Raw genomic sequence first — 18,600 nt, forward strand, 5'->3', positions numbered from 1 at the left:
TTTATATTGTAGAATTTTGAAGCCACTCAGTTGTGGTATCAGAAAATTCTGTAAAATATTCATATCTCAATAGGACATATACTTATCTTTACTTGAGAATAAGGCCTTTGTGAAACTATTTTTAGAAAGAAATAAAACAGATTTTTATATTGTTTTAATCCTATATTAATTGAAGGTCAGTCACTGTGAGGCAAACAGGTTTGTAAATCACTTGTGATTGGCAAGCAATTAACTTCTGGTAAATTAACTGCACAGGCAATGTAGTACAGTCTGTCTTGACAGGTAAAAGCATTTTTTTCATTTGAGTAACATTAATAAATGATTGAAACTTGCCTAAGATCCAGGCCTGCACTTAATATTAGATGTACTTAGAAACTCCATCCTGCAACAAGGCCCAACATTTTAACATTTAAAATTTCTGAATCAGAGCAAACAAGACATCTTGCAATTTCCAGTAGAATGAAAGTACTGGTTTTTATTTGCAATCACTGAAGAGTTTTAATGATTTTTTCCCAGAATTTAATAAGGGTAAATAAACTGATAACTTAATATCACAAAACCCATAAAATACAAAAATAGATAAACTAGATTTTACTTATAGTATTACATAAAAGTATACTTCCAGTATATTATACTATAGTATATTATATTGTGTTTTGTATAGTATATTATAATTCTAATAGCATTACATATAGTTGAAAGAAAATAACTGATAGCTTATTTTCCCCTTTTGTTTCAAATTTTAAACGGTTCATTTCAAAGTGTTTATTTCTGCATCTCAGTATGATGTGGCCACATCAAGTAAATTTGGGAATTAAGATATTTTAGGAAATGCATCTCTTTTGCTCTAAGGAAAATACTTATTTCAGGAGATATAGAGTACCTTAAAGTGATAAAATCCTAATATGAGCAAGGTAGTTTGTAGTTATTACTTGCTATCTTGATGAAGGTAAACAGGTAGGAGCATAAGATTATTTTAACCATCTAATACATATAATGAGATATTGTTCTAACTAAAGGAAACAAACTTATTTTCCTTTCTGCCTCTGTTTTAATTTTCCTTAGTGAAGACTAAGTCCAACATGGAATTGTTTGGAATCAGTTGCTATCACTTATGCTAGGGATTTGGCTCTTAGTAAGACATCTCAGGAGAAGCTGAGCTGCCCAAGAACATAAAATGCTGGAGTGTGACTGCAAATTCTTGGATTATTTTAGTTCTGTCTTACTGTAGAATATTTTAGTTCAGTTCAAAATCAGTGACGTTTCTTCTGCAACTGTGCCTGTCCTCTTAACAGCTGCCTAAAGGCAGATACCTTGCAGATTGGAAACCTGGAGATTTTCTGTCCTGGGGCAGTTATGTTCTTACAACTCTGGCTTTACGAGTGAATGGAGGCCATTACTGATACTGTTCCATGGAAATGTCCTCTATCTTAATCAGCAGACAATAACTGTTTTGTAAAAAACCATAAGTAAACTTTCACATCCAGGTCAAATTCCAGTTTAGACAACAGCACCCTGCTGACAAAGTTCCTACCACTTCAGATGGATAATAACTGCCTGTTAACCTACTCTGTGTTACTACATGGCATAGTTAAGCAGCTGTTGCATTTTGTTTGATGTAGATGTATTTAAGTGAATCCCCCATGGTTTTGTTGTTTTGTTTCTTTTAACAAAATGTTTTGGGAATGGTAGAAGTTGCAGAAGTGTCAACCATTATTCATTTTTTCCCATTAAGTCTAATTCCTGCAATGATATACATTAAATCTGTTTTTTAAAAAATAACACAGAAATGCAATTTTACTGCTAATCTTGTTCTTAGGCTATTAAAATATGTGGATCTGATATTAAATATCTGATATTAAATTTACCATAGGATAGGATCAATGCAGTTTTTAAAAATAAAGGAAGTGATATTCAACAGATAAAAATATGACAGTTACAATGAAAGTCAGCTTATTGCTTTTTATCATATGCCAAGGTGGAATATTAAGGATTGTTTGTTCTCCATTTCTGCAGTTTAAACAGATTAGGGTGGATTTTTGGTATCTATTGAATTTGACGTATCAGATTGATAAAAACAGCAGAGCAGAGAACATCCAATACAAGAATCAGTCACCACAAATCAAATCTGAAGTGTGAGCTTATTTCAAATTCAGAAGGACCTTGTAGCAGTGAGGATTCTGTCAGCTATATAAGCATGACCTCATTTTATGCCTGCAGAGAAAATACAATTAACTATAATCCTTCAGTTCTTGGATAATAGCATTTATTGTCATTATCTCTCTGCACCTCCTTTCCTAAAACCCAAGGATCTTTATAGTTCATATATTCCAAACATGTTTAGCATAGCAGGTATAATGAGCAAATTTTATTTCTGTTCTGCAATATAGCTGGAGTACCTCATTAAAGTCCAGGTACTTTAAGACTAGTAATATACTGCTTTAGAATGCATTTAAACAAGAATTTGAAAATTTGCAACTATTAACCTTCAGTGGTAATGTTATAAACTCCTTTGATAGTTTACTGATGGATAGGTGAACCAAAGTACTGATTTGTTAAGTGACTTATTTAGTATCCATTAGTGGTAATGCTGGAATAGCTGTGACCTGTTTACTTAAAAATGCAATCCTATTGATAACAGCAGAATTTTTGCTATTGTCTTCAGTGGGGCAAAAAGTGCCTTAATGGTCTAGATTTCTGCTGCTTCTAAATACTGTTTTTTTCCTGTTTAAAAAATGGCGAAATAGAACCCTGTATAGAGTGAATTGAGGCACTATTAAAATATAGATATAAATCTGCACTATTTGGAATTTAAAAATGAATGTGTGAAATAACTAACATTACTGCAGTGATAACAACCTTTCTTCAGTTAACTATGCAATTGATCATGATATGGAAGAGAAGATCAATATCCTGCAAATGTAGAAGCCAGATATGGAGTTTCTTAATGTAGATAAAACACCAATATCCACTATGCATTTGGCTAAAGTCTAGAGATGGGTGGAGGAGAAGAGACAGGTATGTGAGTTACTCTGCACACATTTCCTTCTATAAAACTCTCTTTTTTTTTTTTCCTTAAGGAATAAAATTTCTGCTTTGGAAATCACATTGTGGCAAAGGGTAGATTTATCTTTTGTCGGAACATGAAGTCTAAGATCATCGACAAAGTAATATTAACAGGAGACAGAGACATTACAAGAAGCCAAGTTAAACATCTTAAATCAGCATTAAGGTAAATGGATTTTAAAAATAGGGAGGGATAGCTAACACTCTTTAGTTTTTGCGATGTTAAATGAAACCTAAAGCTGGCAATGGAATGTGGAAGGCTCCTTAGGAAGAAGGTTACAGCATGGAGGACTGGATCAACTTTTGTGAAAATGGTTTTTGCAGGAACTAGATGAGGGCTATTTTCATCTCTCCTTTCTGAAGGAAAAACCTACGATAGTCTGGGGCTTTAATTACATATAATAATGGTCCAAAGTAAAGTTCTGAATAATGATAAAAACTATACCTTAAGCTCCTGGAAAGATAACTTATTTCAGATTTACTGCAGCAGGCATTAATTTTTAATGCACACTTATTCCTCAGGCCCTTTTCTACAGTATTTATTATTGTATACTCAACACATTACTGTAAGTAATAACGAGTTTTTAAACTGGCAAAGTTAAACGTGTCTTTCTTGCCACACCAGTACACTCTTCAAGCCAAAAGTTTAGTTGCAAATTGTTCTTGCAAATCAAAACCTAATTTTTTTAAACTATAAATACATTTTGAATGCAGAAGAAAGGAAATCACAATTTGCTGAGTAGAAGTAGGCTGTATATAATCAGAAACATTATAAGCGACTGACATTTCCTTGTTCTATGGCTCCACTCTGGTAATATTACTACTTTAATATGATTTATAACAAAAGCAAAAACATATTAAAGTATTCTTACTTTAAGAAGGCAACATTGAAGAAAATAAAATGGAAAATCTGTTGTTAAAGTACTCAGTGAAGACCAGACTAAACACTTTAGCCAAACAGCACAGATTACATGCTGTATGTTCAAGCCACTCCAAGTAAAAACAAGCCAAGTGTAGACCTAAGGAAATGCAAAGGAATGGAAAAAAAACCCCAACCCAAACCAACAGCATATATAATAGATGATTTTGGTGTTGTTTGAACAAGCTATGTGAAAATTTGCAAAAAAAGGACACAATTGCTTGAAGGAGCCTGTATTACAGTAATTATAATTTTCTCTTCAAAAATCCTTCCTATTTAAATCAAATCCCTCTTATTTACAGTGTTAACTGTGGTAGTGAGAAATCTGCCAGTGCCCAAATTAGTCTGGTATTTTCAGGGTGTCAAATACTGTAATATGTACAACTGGCAAAGAACAACGTAGTTTCATGCATCAAGTGCCAGCAGCAACACCCCTCTAGCAATGCAGTTTAATGGAGGCTATCAGATTAGAGCACACTGAAAACCTCTCTCTTCCTCTTCTTTTTATTTTGGCAACCTTAAAAATATAAAGACGCAGTCATTACACTGGAATTTACATGACCTATTTTTCCAAACGTATGATTAACACATTACCAGCATCACACCCTTAAAGAAAAACGATTTTGTTTCTGATACTTGTCCAGACACTGAACACATGAAGTAAGGGAACAGTTCCTGGTACATGCATGAAACTGTCACTTGACACCACCTGCACACACAAATTCCGATCAAGGCAAATTTTCCTCCAGATTTTTTCACACATACAATGGCAGTGTATTGAATAATTATTTATTTTGCTCTGTGAGTCATGGCAAGAGACAGTTTTTTTGAGGTTTATGAGCACATTCCCTGGATGATTATTTATAGGTTTTATGTATTGTATTAGAAGTGTAAATGTTTGTCCTGTTTATTTAAATATTGTCCACTATGTAGCTACAAGATAAGTATTGAAATGGCAAAGTCACAGGCAAACTAGCAATGCCTAAATCAATTTATTTCCTAAAATATTAAATGTTTTGAATATGAATTTCAAATTTTCTTATATTACTTTTATTGAGGAATGTATACAATGAGAAATCCTACATTAAAAATAAACTATTTCCCTTTCTGTTGCTGTGCTACCAAATAGTCAGCACTTTGGGATGATCCCTACAAGCTCTAGACAAATTACCCCAAGCAGCCTTCTGCAATTTTCACAGGACAACTGTGTTGAGCTACTTGTGCTTACATAGTTCACCCTAAAACCAAATATTATTTTTGCACTTGCTTATTCATTTATAATTAATTTACATCTACAATGGAAACAGTTGGGTCCCGGTGGCAGAAGGAGGCTCTCCAGCAGGCCTAAGGAACCAGAAGTGGGAGTACTTGTGATTGAGACACAAAGGCAGCTGTGACTTCTCGGTCCTTCTTGTGAAGAATCTGAGATTAGGAGCTAAATAAGCACACGTTTAGTAATCTTCAGAAGGCCACATCTTGCATTTTTCCCTCTTTGAAAGAAAATGAAGGACAAATGAGATTCGGGGATGCCACCTCCTTTGACTGGAATGAATCACACCATGAGAGATCTGTGGGTTGGGAGAAAACCTTACTCCCCTTCTGGAGGACCAGGCACATAAGCATATTTTGTCTCAAACATTCTGACTGTTGTGACAGGAAAGCTGTGACTGTAAAAGAGGGTCCTGTGGAGGTGGGGCAGTGCTGTATGGAGAAAACGTTCTTTTATGCCTTGAGACTCAAGCTCAGTGTGCCTGTCTCTTCCTCCTCTCTTACCCTGGATCCAGACCACTATGGAACCTGAAATGCTGGTAGGATTAGGAGCATATTAAATTGTGAGCTTGTTAGCCAACACTTCCAAGACCTGAAGCTTGTTGCAGGAGTTGGGAGCTTGTTGAAGTTCATTGTAAAAGTTAAGGGCTTGTTAGCCAACACTTTTGAGACTAAATAGTGGGCTGTTTGCTGGAGTTAAGATGATGGTACAATACGACATAAGAGTTCCCTGACACATGGACTGGTGTATTTGTACAGCGTGATGAGAAGTTATAAAGAACATTGAACACCCTAGCTGGGAAGGAATATGCTTCTCCCCTTTCACAGGAGCATCCTGTTTCTGTTCCCTAGGGAAGATCACAGCGGGACACCTCCAGCAAATGTCCTCCTGAGACACTGTGCCGTGATGGGAGGTGACGGCAGGCAGGTATCTTAAGACAATGGAGCACAGGAATCCATCTCCTGAGAACTGGATGTACAAGCATGAAGTAGTGGAGGCCCTGCCTATGACATTGCTGGGACAGGCAGGAAGACAGAGTTGACAAGGATGCCTATGGCAATATAATGAAGTCCTATTTTCAGGTATCAGTAATGTGCAAACTTCATATGTAATTTTACAACTGTATTTTAAAGCCCATTTGGTGACCATGAAATTTCTCAGATCAATGAACTTCTATAAAAACTACAGAAAAGTTCTCCCAGTAAAATCTTATAATCTTGAGTGTTGTTTGGCTTTTGTTTGGTTGTTTTTTTGTTTGATTTTCTGTTTTTAAAATAACTTTTAAGAGCTCTGCTTCTAAAACCCTTTTGCACCTTGTATATCAACACACATCGATAAATTCAATTCAATTCTTGTTTGCTTAGTTCTTTTCATGGTGACTTCGCAGCAGTTCTAATTTAGGGCTATTTGGCATCATTACAGTCCATCAAGAGCACATCTCTTTTCTGTCATCTTTCCATAACCTTCCACTGTCCATCTCCAACAAGTGTCCAGTGCTTGTTGGAGATAATGAAGCTCTCTCCTCCCTAATCAGCTGTTTCTCTATTCTGCTGCAGCTCGTAATTTCCACAGCAATCACTGATGCCAGACCCCACGACACTACTCAGTTTTTAAAAACACTCGTCCGCCGTTTACATGCTATTTCCCCTTCAGTAAGAGCCTGCAGACCCACAGCAGCATTCCAGACTGTGGCACCTATCTATACCCAGCGTTAAAAACTGCTTAGTGAAACTGGGCAGTAGAAACAGAACACTCACGCTTTTTGTTACAAGAGTGAAACCTGTCGCTACACGGCTGAGAGATGTCACCGTGTTAGCTGTCGGCGATCCCGCGCCGTTCCTGACCTCACCGTACCGTACCCAGCAGCACGGCTCCCACCACGCAGCTGTGCCCTCTGTTCACGCCGCTTGCCCAGCCGGCTTGCAGGGCGGCAAGGCCCTCAGGCCCGAGCCCCGAGCCCTCCGCCGGCCGGGGCGGGACCGCGGGCGGGCAGGGGAAGGGGCGGGGCGGGGCGGCACCTCCTCCCGAGCTGCGCTTCCCCGGGCGGCCGGGGAGTGGCGCTGTGTCTCCGCGGCGCACGCCCCGCCCGAGCCTCCCCTTCCCGCGGCCGCAGCCCCGCGCCCGCTGCCGGCGGCAGCGAGCTGAGCCGAGCCGAGACGAGCCGAGCCGAGCCGAGCTGAGCTGAGCCGAGCCAAGCCAAGCCGAGCCGAGCCGAGCCGAGCCGAGCCGAGCCGAGCCGAGCCAGGTAACGGCCGGCGGGTCTGGCGGCGGGGTCGGGGAGGAGCTTTGCCCTCCCCCCGCTCCCGATAGGGCGCGGTGCTGTTCGGCGCGGTCTCCCGGGGGCGGGAAGCGGGCGGCCCCCGCGACGCGTCCCCGTATGGTGGCGGGCCCGGGGAGCCCGTCCCCAGCGTCATTGCAAAGGAGTTGCCTGCGGGTGGGAGGGGAGGCGGCGGGGCAGGGGCGGCGCAGCCTGACCGCCCGCCCGCGGCCGGGCCTTGGGCGCGGGTGGTCGCTGGCGAGAAGCGGCCGGGGCGGTGTGGTCGCCGATCGGCCCCTCGGCCGGGCTGGGGCCGCCGCTCGGGCCTGCTCTCCGCGGGGCCTTCCTCTGGCCTCGGCGCTTCCGCCGGCCTGTCCCCTCCGCCCGCGGTGCCTCTTCGCCCACCACCGAACTGCCTGGCCTTCTGCAGAAATCCCGGCTGGAGCCCTGCCTGCAGCTGTGGCCGCCGGGAGAAGGGTCAGGGCTGGCGAGTGGCGGGCGGGCTCCTGCCGCCTGCCCCGCAGCGGGCAGTGCAGAGTGCTTGTGAACTTCATCTCGCCAAGAACAGAGCCCGCGAGATACACTCCCTCCGTTCAAAATGAAATCAAGGGATTCTAAGTACTCTGAGGGCTTGTTCGTTCTTAGCAGTCGAAAACCTCCTAAACGAGTTTATCCGTGAGGTTGTTTGTGACCTCCTTAGCAGAGTATCTCCGTGCTTTGGACAGAGTTTGCCGTTTTGCTGATCAAATACCATAAGGTCACTGTAAATTTACGAGTACTTTTCTTAACGCTTGTACAAAAAGACTAAGACAGTGAGACTGTTAAGAGACACTTTAATGCTATTTTATACAGTACCTTGACATAGTTTATTCTGCATCTTAGTCTTACAGGAGGAGAACCTTAGAGTGAAAAGTTGTGAATAGCTCCTATAGAGCTTAAGCAAAAGAACTCCACAAGGGGTAAAAGTTTTAGATAACCCATCTCTAGCTGTGATTTGAGAGCCAAAGGCTGAAATATAAACGGAGAAAAAAAATACAGGCAGAAAAAGTTAAGGATGGTATACGTTAGTCATGTTGAAAGTATTTAACCCTCGTTCTTCTGGCATAGTCACCCTGCCTGGCCGGGGCTTGCTTGTGTCACATGGTTGCAGCACGTGTTTGCAGTTTGGGTTCCTGCAGACTGCCTGATGAACCGCTGAGGGAAATTTAACAGCATCAAAGCACATCTTAAAATCCTGTATTGTATTTTCAATAGGCTTTTTCTTAATGTCTCCTGGTTTTTGTTTTGTTTTATCTGTGGAGTTGCCCTCTATTTCTTGTTGCCTTGTTTACACTTTATTAAAAAAAAAAATAAACAAGCACCTCTGTTGTATTCATCTTAATGCATTTCATCTGGGGAAGCCACTGATATAGAGAGAGTATAAAAATGTTGCATTAGGGGCTTTGGGGAGTTTTAGGTCTGAGGTGTTGTGTAGTCTCTTGTCTTTCACTCCTACCTACATAGATCTGTAATCTATGCTAAGTGGTTGACATAGTGGAGTAATTATTTCAGGAGTGTTTATAGAAGTAAATTCACATGCAGAAGAACTCCATTAAAATAATAATCTTTAAATTTTAAGAAGTTGCTGCCTTAGTTTTTCTCAGAGGCTCTGCCACTATAGAAATGCCAGTAGGACATGAACTAGCTGTCAGTTATACTGTCTGTCAGAATTGAGTAAGGCTGAGTTTTGAATACTCTCTGGAAGCATGGTGTGGGCAAGTTGCAGCTCCAGGACTGCTGGAGTTCTCTTCCCATATACTCCTCTGTGATCTGTAGTGTGGAGTTGGAATAAAATCTTAAGCAGTAGTACTAATGTCAGGTAGAATTGAAGAAACACCAACGTTACCACAAGTGTCATCTCTTCGTTTCAAAGTGCAGCATTGCTTTGGAGGCTGGGCATAGGTCACAGTAACACAGCTGGGCTGTGTGGAGTCTGCACTGTGGACAGCCCAGGTAGCCCAAGAGCTCTGTATCCTGAAAGGTCTCCCCCCAAAGCCAAATTTGCCACGGGAAACCCTTTCTTCAGAGGGCTTTCTGCTTTAGAGGGCTGTGAGCTGGGGAGAAGGATATAGGAGGGAAGCTATAAAAGGATTAAATATCTCTGAACTCCCCTAGAGGTGAAAATACATTTTGTAGATATCTTAGTATTTTCTGAAAAAAAAAACCAAAAAAACCCAAGCAACAATCTTACCCAGCTAAACAAGAACAACTGTTTGTTTGTTTTTTTCTGGTTTGGCTTGCTGCATATCTGCACTTTCCATAATACTAAGGCCACTTTCACATTTTTACCAAAATCCAAGCTTTCTCCTTCAGTACACAGCAGAAGGAAGGTACTACAAAAGTCCAGCAGACCTGGTAGTGAAGAACACACTTACTGGTGGCTTTCCTCCTCCCATATCCAGCAGAAAGGCCTGTCCCTTTCTGGGAGCTCTGTGGAAGGGCTCTAGCAAGAGCAGCTTTGTGGCTTGAAAGGAAACTGCACGATGTGGAGTTTCACAGCTTCTGTCACCCGTGACTGCCACTGCAGCTTGGCTTCTCCTCATGACATGGCATGTGCAGAAGAGCTTTTGAGTCCTTCCAAGCAAACAGGGCTCTGCTCTTCCTGCAGGTTGTGTTTGCTTCATAAGCATCTACTTCAGATGAGTTTGTGCTGGATTTGTACTCTTGAACTGTGCGTGGAATTGGGTGAAGTTTTTGTTTAGTACTCAAAGGAATACTTATTTTTTGCAGCAGCTTCAAAAGAATCACCTGAGCCAGACTTAAAAATCACAAAAGTGGAAAAAATCCTAGCAGAATAGATTGCATAAAGCAAGTGTATGCAAGTTAGTTAGGAGTGAGACTTATTTGTCAGTGTCTTGCACTTTGACAGAACTTGATATGAAGAAGGAGGACCTTTGTTAAAAGTGTTGAACAAGACCTTGGAACAACCAGTGGGAATAACACAGATTGAAAGAAGGAAAGAGTAGAAAAGATCTATGAAGTGTTTCTTGAAGCACTGTTTTCAGCTGGGTATAGATTTTCACATTCAATAACAAAGTGTCCTGTTCCCTTGCTGACTGCTGGCAGAAATGGAAGAGTGCAAAAAGCTCCTAAACCATCTCCTTTGCTACTCCTGCACTTACTGAGAAAAATCTGCATTTCCTGTTTTTTTCTTTCATTTTTTACATTCCAGTTTTTAGAGAGGGCATTCAAACACTGTCCAAAAAAGAAAAGTTTCTTATTTTATAGATACTAGACAGTAAAGTTAATTTGTGTCAGTTTGACTTTATTGGCTGCTTTTCCTATTGTGCTTGTATTTAAATACTTTATTGTTTTCCTGCATTCAGGAAACCTCTAAGTGAAATGAAGAAATGTGGAAATAGGCTTTGTTGAAAGATTGTTCTGTAAAATCATTGAATGGCTTTTCAGCTTTTCCTGGTATGGTTTTCCTGAAGCCACTTTGTTGAGGTGAATAACTTTGTGTGTCTGCAACTTGGCCTTTATTTTGTAAATTTGGATTCTCATTATCAAGTTCTTGCTTGAGTGAAGTATTTTGTGTGTTTTGATAGCAGTTTTTAGTTATTTGGAGCAGTGGAATAAGGCTAGATGTAAAACGTGAGATGGGTATCTCCATTTCTTGTGAAGATTTAGGCCATCAACTTGTCATGTTAGGAGTGTGACAGAATAGTTATTCCAAATTCTTAACCTAATTTAGGTGTACATGTTTACTTTGGTTTTGGTGTTTTTTTTGAGTGTTTGGTTTCATTTGTTGTTGTTGAGTTTTTTGTTTGTTTGGGGTTTTTTTTGTGTTTTTATTGCTGTTTGGAAGTTTTTTTTAAGTTTGTTTGGAAGCACAAGACCTGCAAGGTGTAAGTATTAGCTCTAGGCTAATATGTACACTGGAATTAAGTCAGACTTTGAGTAGACCAAACATCTTTGGTATGTACACAGTGGGTTAGGATTTGGCAGATGCTTTGATGAACTGAAGTTCTTTAGCATCAGTAGGACTATACAAATAAGTTGTGCAAGTAACATAATCTTGTTTTGATGTGCCAGGTTTTATTTGCCTAATTTCCCACATGATGGAATGAATGTAATCTTCACCAGCATGGATACGTAGACCTTTTCAAGATGGTTAAGAACTGTGGCGAAAAACCAAGTGGAATGACAAGTGAGGAAACTTACATTTATTTCTAACTAATTCTTCTGCTATGTTATTCTTTACCTGATGTAAGCCAGCTTTTTAAGATAAGAAATCATCTAAAAACTGAAATTAGGTAGATGTTCTTATCCTTAGAAAAACTTACAGTTGAGCTCAACTTGACATTTTGGGTACTTATTTAAGATATTAGCTGAGCTTAATCTGCTCTAACCTATTAAGTTTATTGCTCAGTGTTAAAACTGCTTGAAGTGAACAAAGTGCAAATTTTAATTTGTGTTCTGATTATTCCTTTGTCAGGAGGAAGCAGCCACTTCTGCTGACATCTGATTTGTATGTTAGAAAGTATGGTTTCCTGAGAGAAGAGTGCATTATAGTTTTTAACAGCAGATCTTTATTAAATGTGCCGTGAGTGGTGGTTTTGGAAAGATGAGAAAGGACCCACTGTGGGGCAACTCAGTGAAGCTGAAGATGTAAGTTGTGTGCCATTGCTATTTTATATGTATTACAAATGGATTTTTTTTTCCCAGTCCCAGGTTGTAAGTATATATGTGCATGTATTTTTTTGGGGTTTTTTAAAGTCAGAAGGTTCACATGGACATTACATGATAAATATTTTATATTGTTTGAAATTAAGAAATTGTTCAAAAACCCCAAAAGCAAACCAAACTAAAAAGCGGTCACCACCACCATCCAGCCAAAACCAAACCAACCTCTTTTATATATATGGTGTAAACTGCCTTAAAGTATTATTTAAAAATATATACAAATTAGGCAGCTTTGTTCAATTGTTTGCCTTCTGTGTTGTGTCAAGGCTAGAGGACATCCTCTGTCCTTAAAAATCGATGAGAAGTAATAAATTATTTGCCCTTTGAACTTGGTTACAGTTAAACCAGAAGTGTCTTATGCTGCTTAATGCTTCTAGTAAACATTTAGTAGTGGTTAGAATACTTCTCTGATCTGTTTGCTTAAAAAAATAACGCCTTGTAATGACTTTGAAAAACTGTATTTGCTGCTAATGGTTTCCTAATGCAATCTCTTTGATTTAAAGAGTTTTGTGAATACTTTTGGTATCAACTTTAACTCATTTATAAACTATGAAAGTTATTTAGTATTCTTCTTCCTCTCTGTGTGTTCTGTGTGTTCTGCCTGCTCTTGAATACTACCTATTTGCTTCTTTTCCTTATTTGAGATGTTATGTGTAATAGGACTTGCAGTCAGAGCATGTTTTTCATCAGCATGTCCTTACAGGATTGATCATTATAAGAGAGCTGGATTCAAACACTGACAACACTTGAAGTGCTCTGCTTAAAGACTACTTCTGCATAGTAATGTCAAGGTGCATGAATAACTTTCTCTCTTGCAGGGTGCTTCCTTTGTCACTGAATTTTGTACTGAGGAGCAATCACAGTTTTTAACACTGTCAATGTTGTTTAAGTTAGCATAGCCTTTTCTGTGGTTAGTGCATAAACAGTTAGATACAGTAGTTTGAAAAACAAGACCTGCTGTAACTTTTTTTTTGATCATTGAATACTTCTTTATGACAGTAAAGAATGGTGTAAGGATGGCTAATCAGAGAGGTGAACGAAAAAAGTGTGATGAAAAAACCATATGCAATTGTCCCAGTTCAGTCTGGCCAAATAGCATTTTCCACTGTGGTTTCTCCTTTATTTTTGGAAGTCTGCTTCTTCCTTTTCCTGTGTATTGTTTTCCTTGTCATGCATTTCAGACTTCCTTGACTTTGTTATTGTTTCAGACATCAGTCTTATCTCTCTAAAGTCCATTTACACATGATAGAAACTCCTGGGATTCTAGAGTTCTCTGTTTTGCTTTCACAGATTTCTGTGACTTGAGAACATAGCAGTCAACATTCTGCTAAGCATTCAGTCTGTTCAAAGAGATTGATTGAGGATAATGGAGAAATGCTGTTTGAATCTGGCATTAATCTGGCATTGTTGTTTGTGTGCCAGTGATCCAGGGAAGGACTAAGTGAAAATGGAAGCACTGCCATTGATTTATCTGCATGTGTTTGAATTGATCATCACTGGCAAAATACCTGTTTTATATAAAACCAGGTATTTTATGGCCTACTTAGTATTGTTATTGTTAAATAGTGAGTCTTTTCTGTAATTGACTTCAGATTTCTGAGCCTTACTGAGGTTTGCTAGTCTTCTAAATAATTATTTGTAAAAATATAAATTGGTTTATTATGATCACCACAATAACTCAATAGAGCTTTGATATTGATATAACAAAAATAAAGGAGACCATGAAACAGCCTGGTTCAAGCAGGGCTGTTTGGTCAGGTTTTGAGAATATGTGGGGTCACAGACTCTACAACCTCTCTGCCAGTGTTTGAACACCAAAGAACTTCTGTTTATTCTTAAAATACCATGGGTGGGGGGAAGTCATAAAAGACTTTTGAAGGTTTTGATAACAGGGTACGTCTTCCAGTACTTTTGTTAGAGGAGTAGTTTCTGAGTGTTAACACCATGTAGATTTTCCATTATGTTAACTGGTCCTCAGTGTTGGAGTCTGGAACAGAGGCCTCTCTGAGTTCCTCAGAGAGAGATCAACAAGCTGCAGGAAGAGCTGAAAAACACAGTCCTAGATACCAGTGTAGAAAACAACTCTTAAAAACAAGTCTCTGTGAAGGCTCCAAAACACAGTTTTAGACATAATAAAAATATAGTAAGAATATTGCTTACATTTTTTAGATAGAACAGACAGACTATACATGTAGTTTTTATGTAAACTTTCATACTAAGAAACTAGAATTCTAATAGGTTAAGAAGAAATACTTCAGATTCATGTTTGTAGCTTACTGGGTAATTTGTGTATAAGAATCTATGCAGTGGGGAGAGATGTTCTCTCTTGCTTCTCTCCCTTCACTGCCATCATCATCACCTGGAAGAAGACAGGAGCTGCAGCTTTGGCCATCTTGGGGTCTTCCACCAAGAGCTGCTTCCACTTCTGATGGGGACTTCACTTCTGTTTAGGACTCTGCTGAAATCTTGCAGCTCAGACCTTAACGCTTGGGACTCTGCCTGTTGAGACTGATGCGCCTTTACAATAAGCAACTTTATAGCAACTAGTAACTGCTCAGTTCTTTTAAGGAAAACAAACAACCCAATACTCAGTAGCAGAGGAATATTTGTGAGCTGGCTGCCTGGCATTGCCCTTTACATTGCTGAATTTCTCTTTTAAGCTACATTTTATTTTTTCTGTCTTCCAGACACAGATTTAGCGTCTAGTTAACTGGAAAATGAGGCTGGTCTAGCTGTCAGCCATTTGAAAAGAAGAAAGGCAGACACGTAGAAAATGCTTCCCTGTATGCTTGTGTATTTTTTTAAATCTATTAACCATTTAAAAGGAAGACATGGAAATGTGATTATATATTTTATTAAAATTTTTCTGTTTTTTGTTTTTTTGGTTTTTTTTAATTCCAGGCTTGCAATTTCTGTTCGTTCTATCCCAGTTGGGAGAGCTTTTTTTGTGATTTTTAAGCTTGGTGCTGTCAGCCTCATGTGAACAAACCAGAACAAAAAGCACCCTGGGTATAGAAAACAAAATGCCACGGAAGAGGAAAACTGGTGGGAGTCCTTCTCAGAAGAATGGCAATTCTGACAGAACTCCTGCTGCTGTATCCCAGGGGGACCCAAGCCATTTAGTGGCACAAGCAATGCATTATGTCAATAAGGAAAAGCTCTTCAACAGCATGTCAGAGATGTTTTCTGACCTAGATCCTAGTGTGATTTATATGGTTCTGTCTGAATGTGATTTTAAAGGTAAATAATACACAGCTGACATGCATTTTGTTTCATGTGCACATAGCTCTTAACTAGTGCAACTCCAGCAAGGTTGGTGTGGGTGTTGCAATCAGATTTGTGAGTTTAACTTTTAATAAGTAAGTGAGTAACAATACTTTGAAATTTTACAACCATGTAAGATTCTCCAAGTTTAACAATGTTTCTGTGAGGCTGGTAAATGGAGCAGTGTGCTCCATAAATGGAGGCACTATTTAGAGTGGATTGTTCTGTGACACAGAGCAGGCGGTGGTGGAGTTGTGAGGAGAATCTGGTTTTGCCAATTAGTTTCTGTGCTCTATCTGCAAGATGCCTAAGCTGTTTCTGCAGGAGGGATATTTTATGTTCTAGATAACAATTTTTTGCTGGTATGCCATATGTGGTCCTGGCAGCATTTGCTTTTCCTAAAATTCTTGAACTGAGCTTTTGTTTTACATTTATTTTGCATTGTCATCTTACTGTGTCCACTGAAGATTAGTTTCTGCAGGAGGAATTCTGTTTGCTGTGTTAAGTTCTCTGCAGCCTTGCTGGAGCTAAAGCAAGGAACTAGTTTCTTTCCCTGCCTTCTGCCAGCCTACATACCCAACTCTCCTGGCAGACTATTTTCTTGTTTATGCCCAGTCCCTCCCATTCTTTTGTGATTTTTAAAATTCCTCTATATGCAAGGTCATTTGCTTATGATAAAAGTACTGCATGAGGTGCTGGATAGCAATGTCTGAGGAGTTACTTGTCAGGGGAATAAGCCATATATGGAGCATTTTTATCAGTTTGGATTCATATGATCAGATGTGATTAACTGAGATTATTGTAAGAATATGTGCAAAGAAAGCAGATTTTGGCAGTTTTTTTATATGTATGAAAACTAGGTAACCATTAAAAGGACTGTTTTATTGCCTAAATTGTACAGAGTTTGTAACTTAAGAACAAATGTGAGAGTACTGTTACAATTTTAAAATCTAATTTGATGGAATTACTGATTCATGCTTTGATCTCTTAATAAGAGATATATCTTAATATGATTAGACTTTATCATAATAACAGTTTTATCTAAAGCTTATTGGAGAATGCAGTAAACATCTAGAGTTCACAGCCTTGTACTGCTAACAGTAGTTTAAAACTGGAAAAGTTAGCATATTTGAGTGCAATAAGTTGTTTTCATACAATGGAGAAGCTGCAAGGGTGAAAAAGATTTTGTTTAATGAGTGCAGACAGAGTTGTACTGAGGTGAGCTTAAGGTTTTTGCTACACTGTCTTTCAGGAAAACCAACTTAGCTTTAGGACTCAGATGATGTTTGTGCCTGCTTTTTATTTTGTTCATGTTCATCACTGGCACCCTCTGCTCCATTTAATGGCTTTACAAGGAATTAATGCACAAACTGCATTTAAATATCCAGCTCTGATATTTTTTCCAGTTAAAACTGGTAATTTTTAGGCAGTATTTCCTTAGTAATTTTTAGGTTTATTAGGTTGTTATTTTTCAATATGTCTGTATTGAGTGCTGCCTTTACTTCTAATGATGGATCAAGGGGGTTTCAGAATCTATGTTTAAAGGTGAATTAGTGAACTGTCTTTGGTTGTTTCTTTAGTTGTCTTAAATGCTCCTTCAAGTAAAAAAATTGCATGCATATCAGCTTGTGTTTGTTTAGTTGACCATGCTTTATTCTGTTTTCTTACCCAACAGTAGAAAATGCTATGGATCATCTTCTAGAGCTGTCCACTCATGCCAAAGGAGTAGCATCTTCAAAAATGTTGGGTTTTGATTTAGCAGCATCATCATTACCTCTTGTTAATCAGCAAAGATCTATTGCAAATGAAAGATTGAGGGAAGGGGCTGCAGCACATAGTTATTCTGGAGCAGCAGTAGAAAAGGTCCCATCACCTGATGTGCAGCTGACTGGAGATCTGAATTCCTTACCAGAAACTGCCTTTCAGAGTTACAGCTTGAGTGAGGAATTTCCTAATTCTGCCAATGACCAAATAGTACTTGAGCACCCTGTGGAACACGGTGGTTTTACTGAATTTCCCGAGTGGGAAAAATCTGATTTGGCTTGCAATGCCCTACTTTTTCCACAGCAAGCAGAGACAAATAATGTGGTTTTAGAGAGTTCCTGCTGTTCCCAGGCACCGGAGAGTCAGCTGAGCATCCGGACAAGCTCACCGTCTGCATCAGACAGTTTTGCACAGATACTGGAAGATTCTGATTTGTTGGAAATGCATGTTCAACATGATGTGGATTCAGAAGTATATAAACTATCAAATGGAGAAATATCATGTGAAAATTCTGATCAGACACAAGATACTGTTTTGGATCAAAGTAGTGTGACTGCTGCTTCTTGTGGGTCCTCCCAAAGACCTATGGAACTTGGAATAGCTGTTACTGGAGATGCTAATTCAAGGTGCCTGGAACAACACCAAGATGCAGTGACTGCCTTTAGCAGATACCAGAGTGCTTCTCTTCCAGAGGTGTATACCTCTCCTGAAACATCCAGTTTCAAAACACAGAAACCTGCAGATACTCAGCAAACTCAGCAGGGTTATAACTTAAATTTTTCTACACCATCAGGTCAATCTCAACAACACTGGAATCTCATGGCTCCTGTGTTTTATCCATCCAGTGGAAGTCACAGCTTTGTAATTCCTGTGGCTGCCAGTCCAGGGCAGTGGATACCTGTTTCTGACTGTAGAACTTCGGAAAAAGGACTTTTTCTTTCCTCCCCAGTGGTTTCAAATGCCTGGGATGGCAGCCCTTCTCTGAAGGTATGGGGAAATCAAGATAGAAACCCAAAATTGAGCCTCTCTCAAGCACAGCAGCCACGTGTTTGTCACATGATGAGAAAAAAGATGCAACTTGTAGGTCAAGTACTTGTCCTTCTCAGAGGTGTTCCAGGATCAGGAAAATCATATTTGGCAAGGTAGAACATTTATATTGTGAGCTTCTAAAAAAAATGCTTAATTGTGTACAGGATTTGGTACAGGTAGAGGCACAGACAAAGGAATTTGTCAGCAGGCATCACTGCTGTGGTGTTAGGTCTGCTCTATACTTTCAGTCCATTTTATTTCTAATGGTTTCTTGGAGTAACACTGATGGAAATATGCCAGCTCTTT

The 18,600-nt window shown here is 39.4% G+C and overlaps 1 protein-coding gene and 1 long non-coding RNA gene across 5 annotated transcripts in view; both read left to right on the forward strand.

The window, feature by feature from the left end:
* Window positions 1-3,082: 3,082 nt before the first annotated feature.
* Window positions 3,083-6,449, forward strand: LOC306802042. The gene is made up of 2 exons (XR_013774258.1): window positions 3,083-3,232; window positions 6,107-6,449. It is a non-coding gene; the product is annotated as an uncharacterized lncRNA (long non-coding RNA).
* Window positions 6,450-7,319: 870 nt separating this feature from the next.
* N4BP2 (NEDD4 binding protein 2) overlaps window positions 7,320-18,600 on the forward strand; it is a 35,468-nt gene continuing 24,187 nt past the window's right edge. For 2 of the 4 annotated variants that reach the window (XM_079306085.1, XM_079306087.1), the window contains exons 1-5: window positions 7,463-7,500; window positions 11,587-11,701; window positions 11,990-12,162; window positions 15,139-15,477; window positions 17,177-18,407. In XM_079306085.1, coding sequence (XP_079162211.1) covers window positions 15,261-15,477; window positions 17,177-18,407 — 1,448 coding nt within the window. In that variant the 5' untranslated portion in view covers window positions 7,463-7,500; window positions 11,587-11,701; window positions 11,990-12,162; window positions 15,139-15,260. Of the gene's footprint in view, window positions 7,501-9,962; window positions 10,223-11,586; window positions 11,702-11,989; window positions 12,163-15,138; window positions 15,478-17,176; window positions 18,408-18,600 lie in introns of those variants that run through there. The other 2 variants (XM_079306088.1, XM_079306086.1) reach the window with 2 other exon arrangements.

Source organism: Erithacus rubecula (genome assembly GCF_903797595.1).
Source record: "Erithacus rubecula genome assembly, chromosome: 5".
Classification (NCBI taxonomy): Eukaryota; Metazoa; Chordata; class Aves; order Passeriformes; family Muscicapidae; genus Erithacus; species Erithacus rubecula.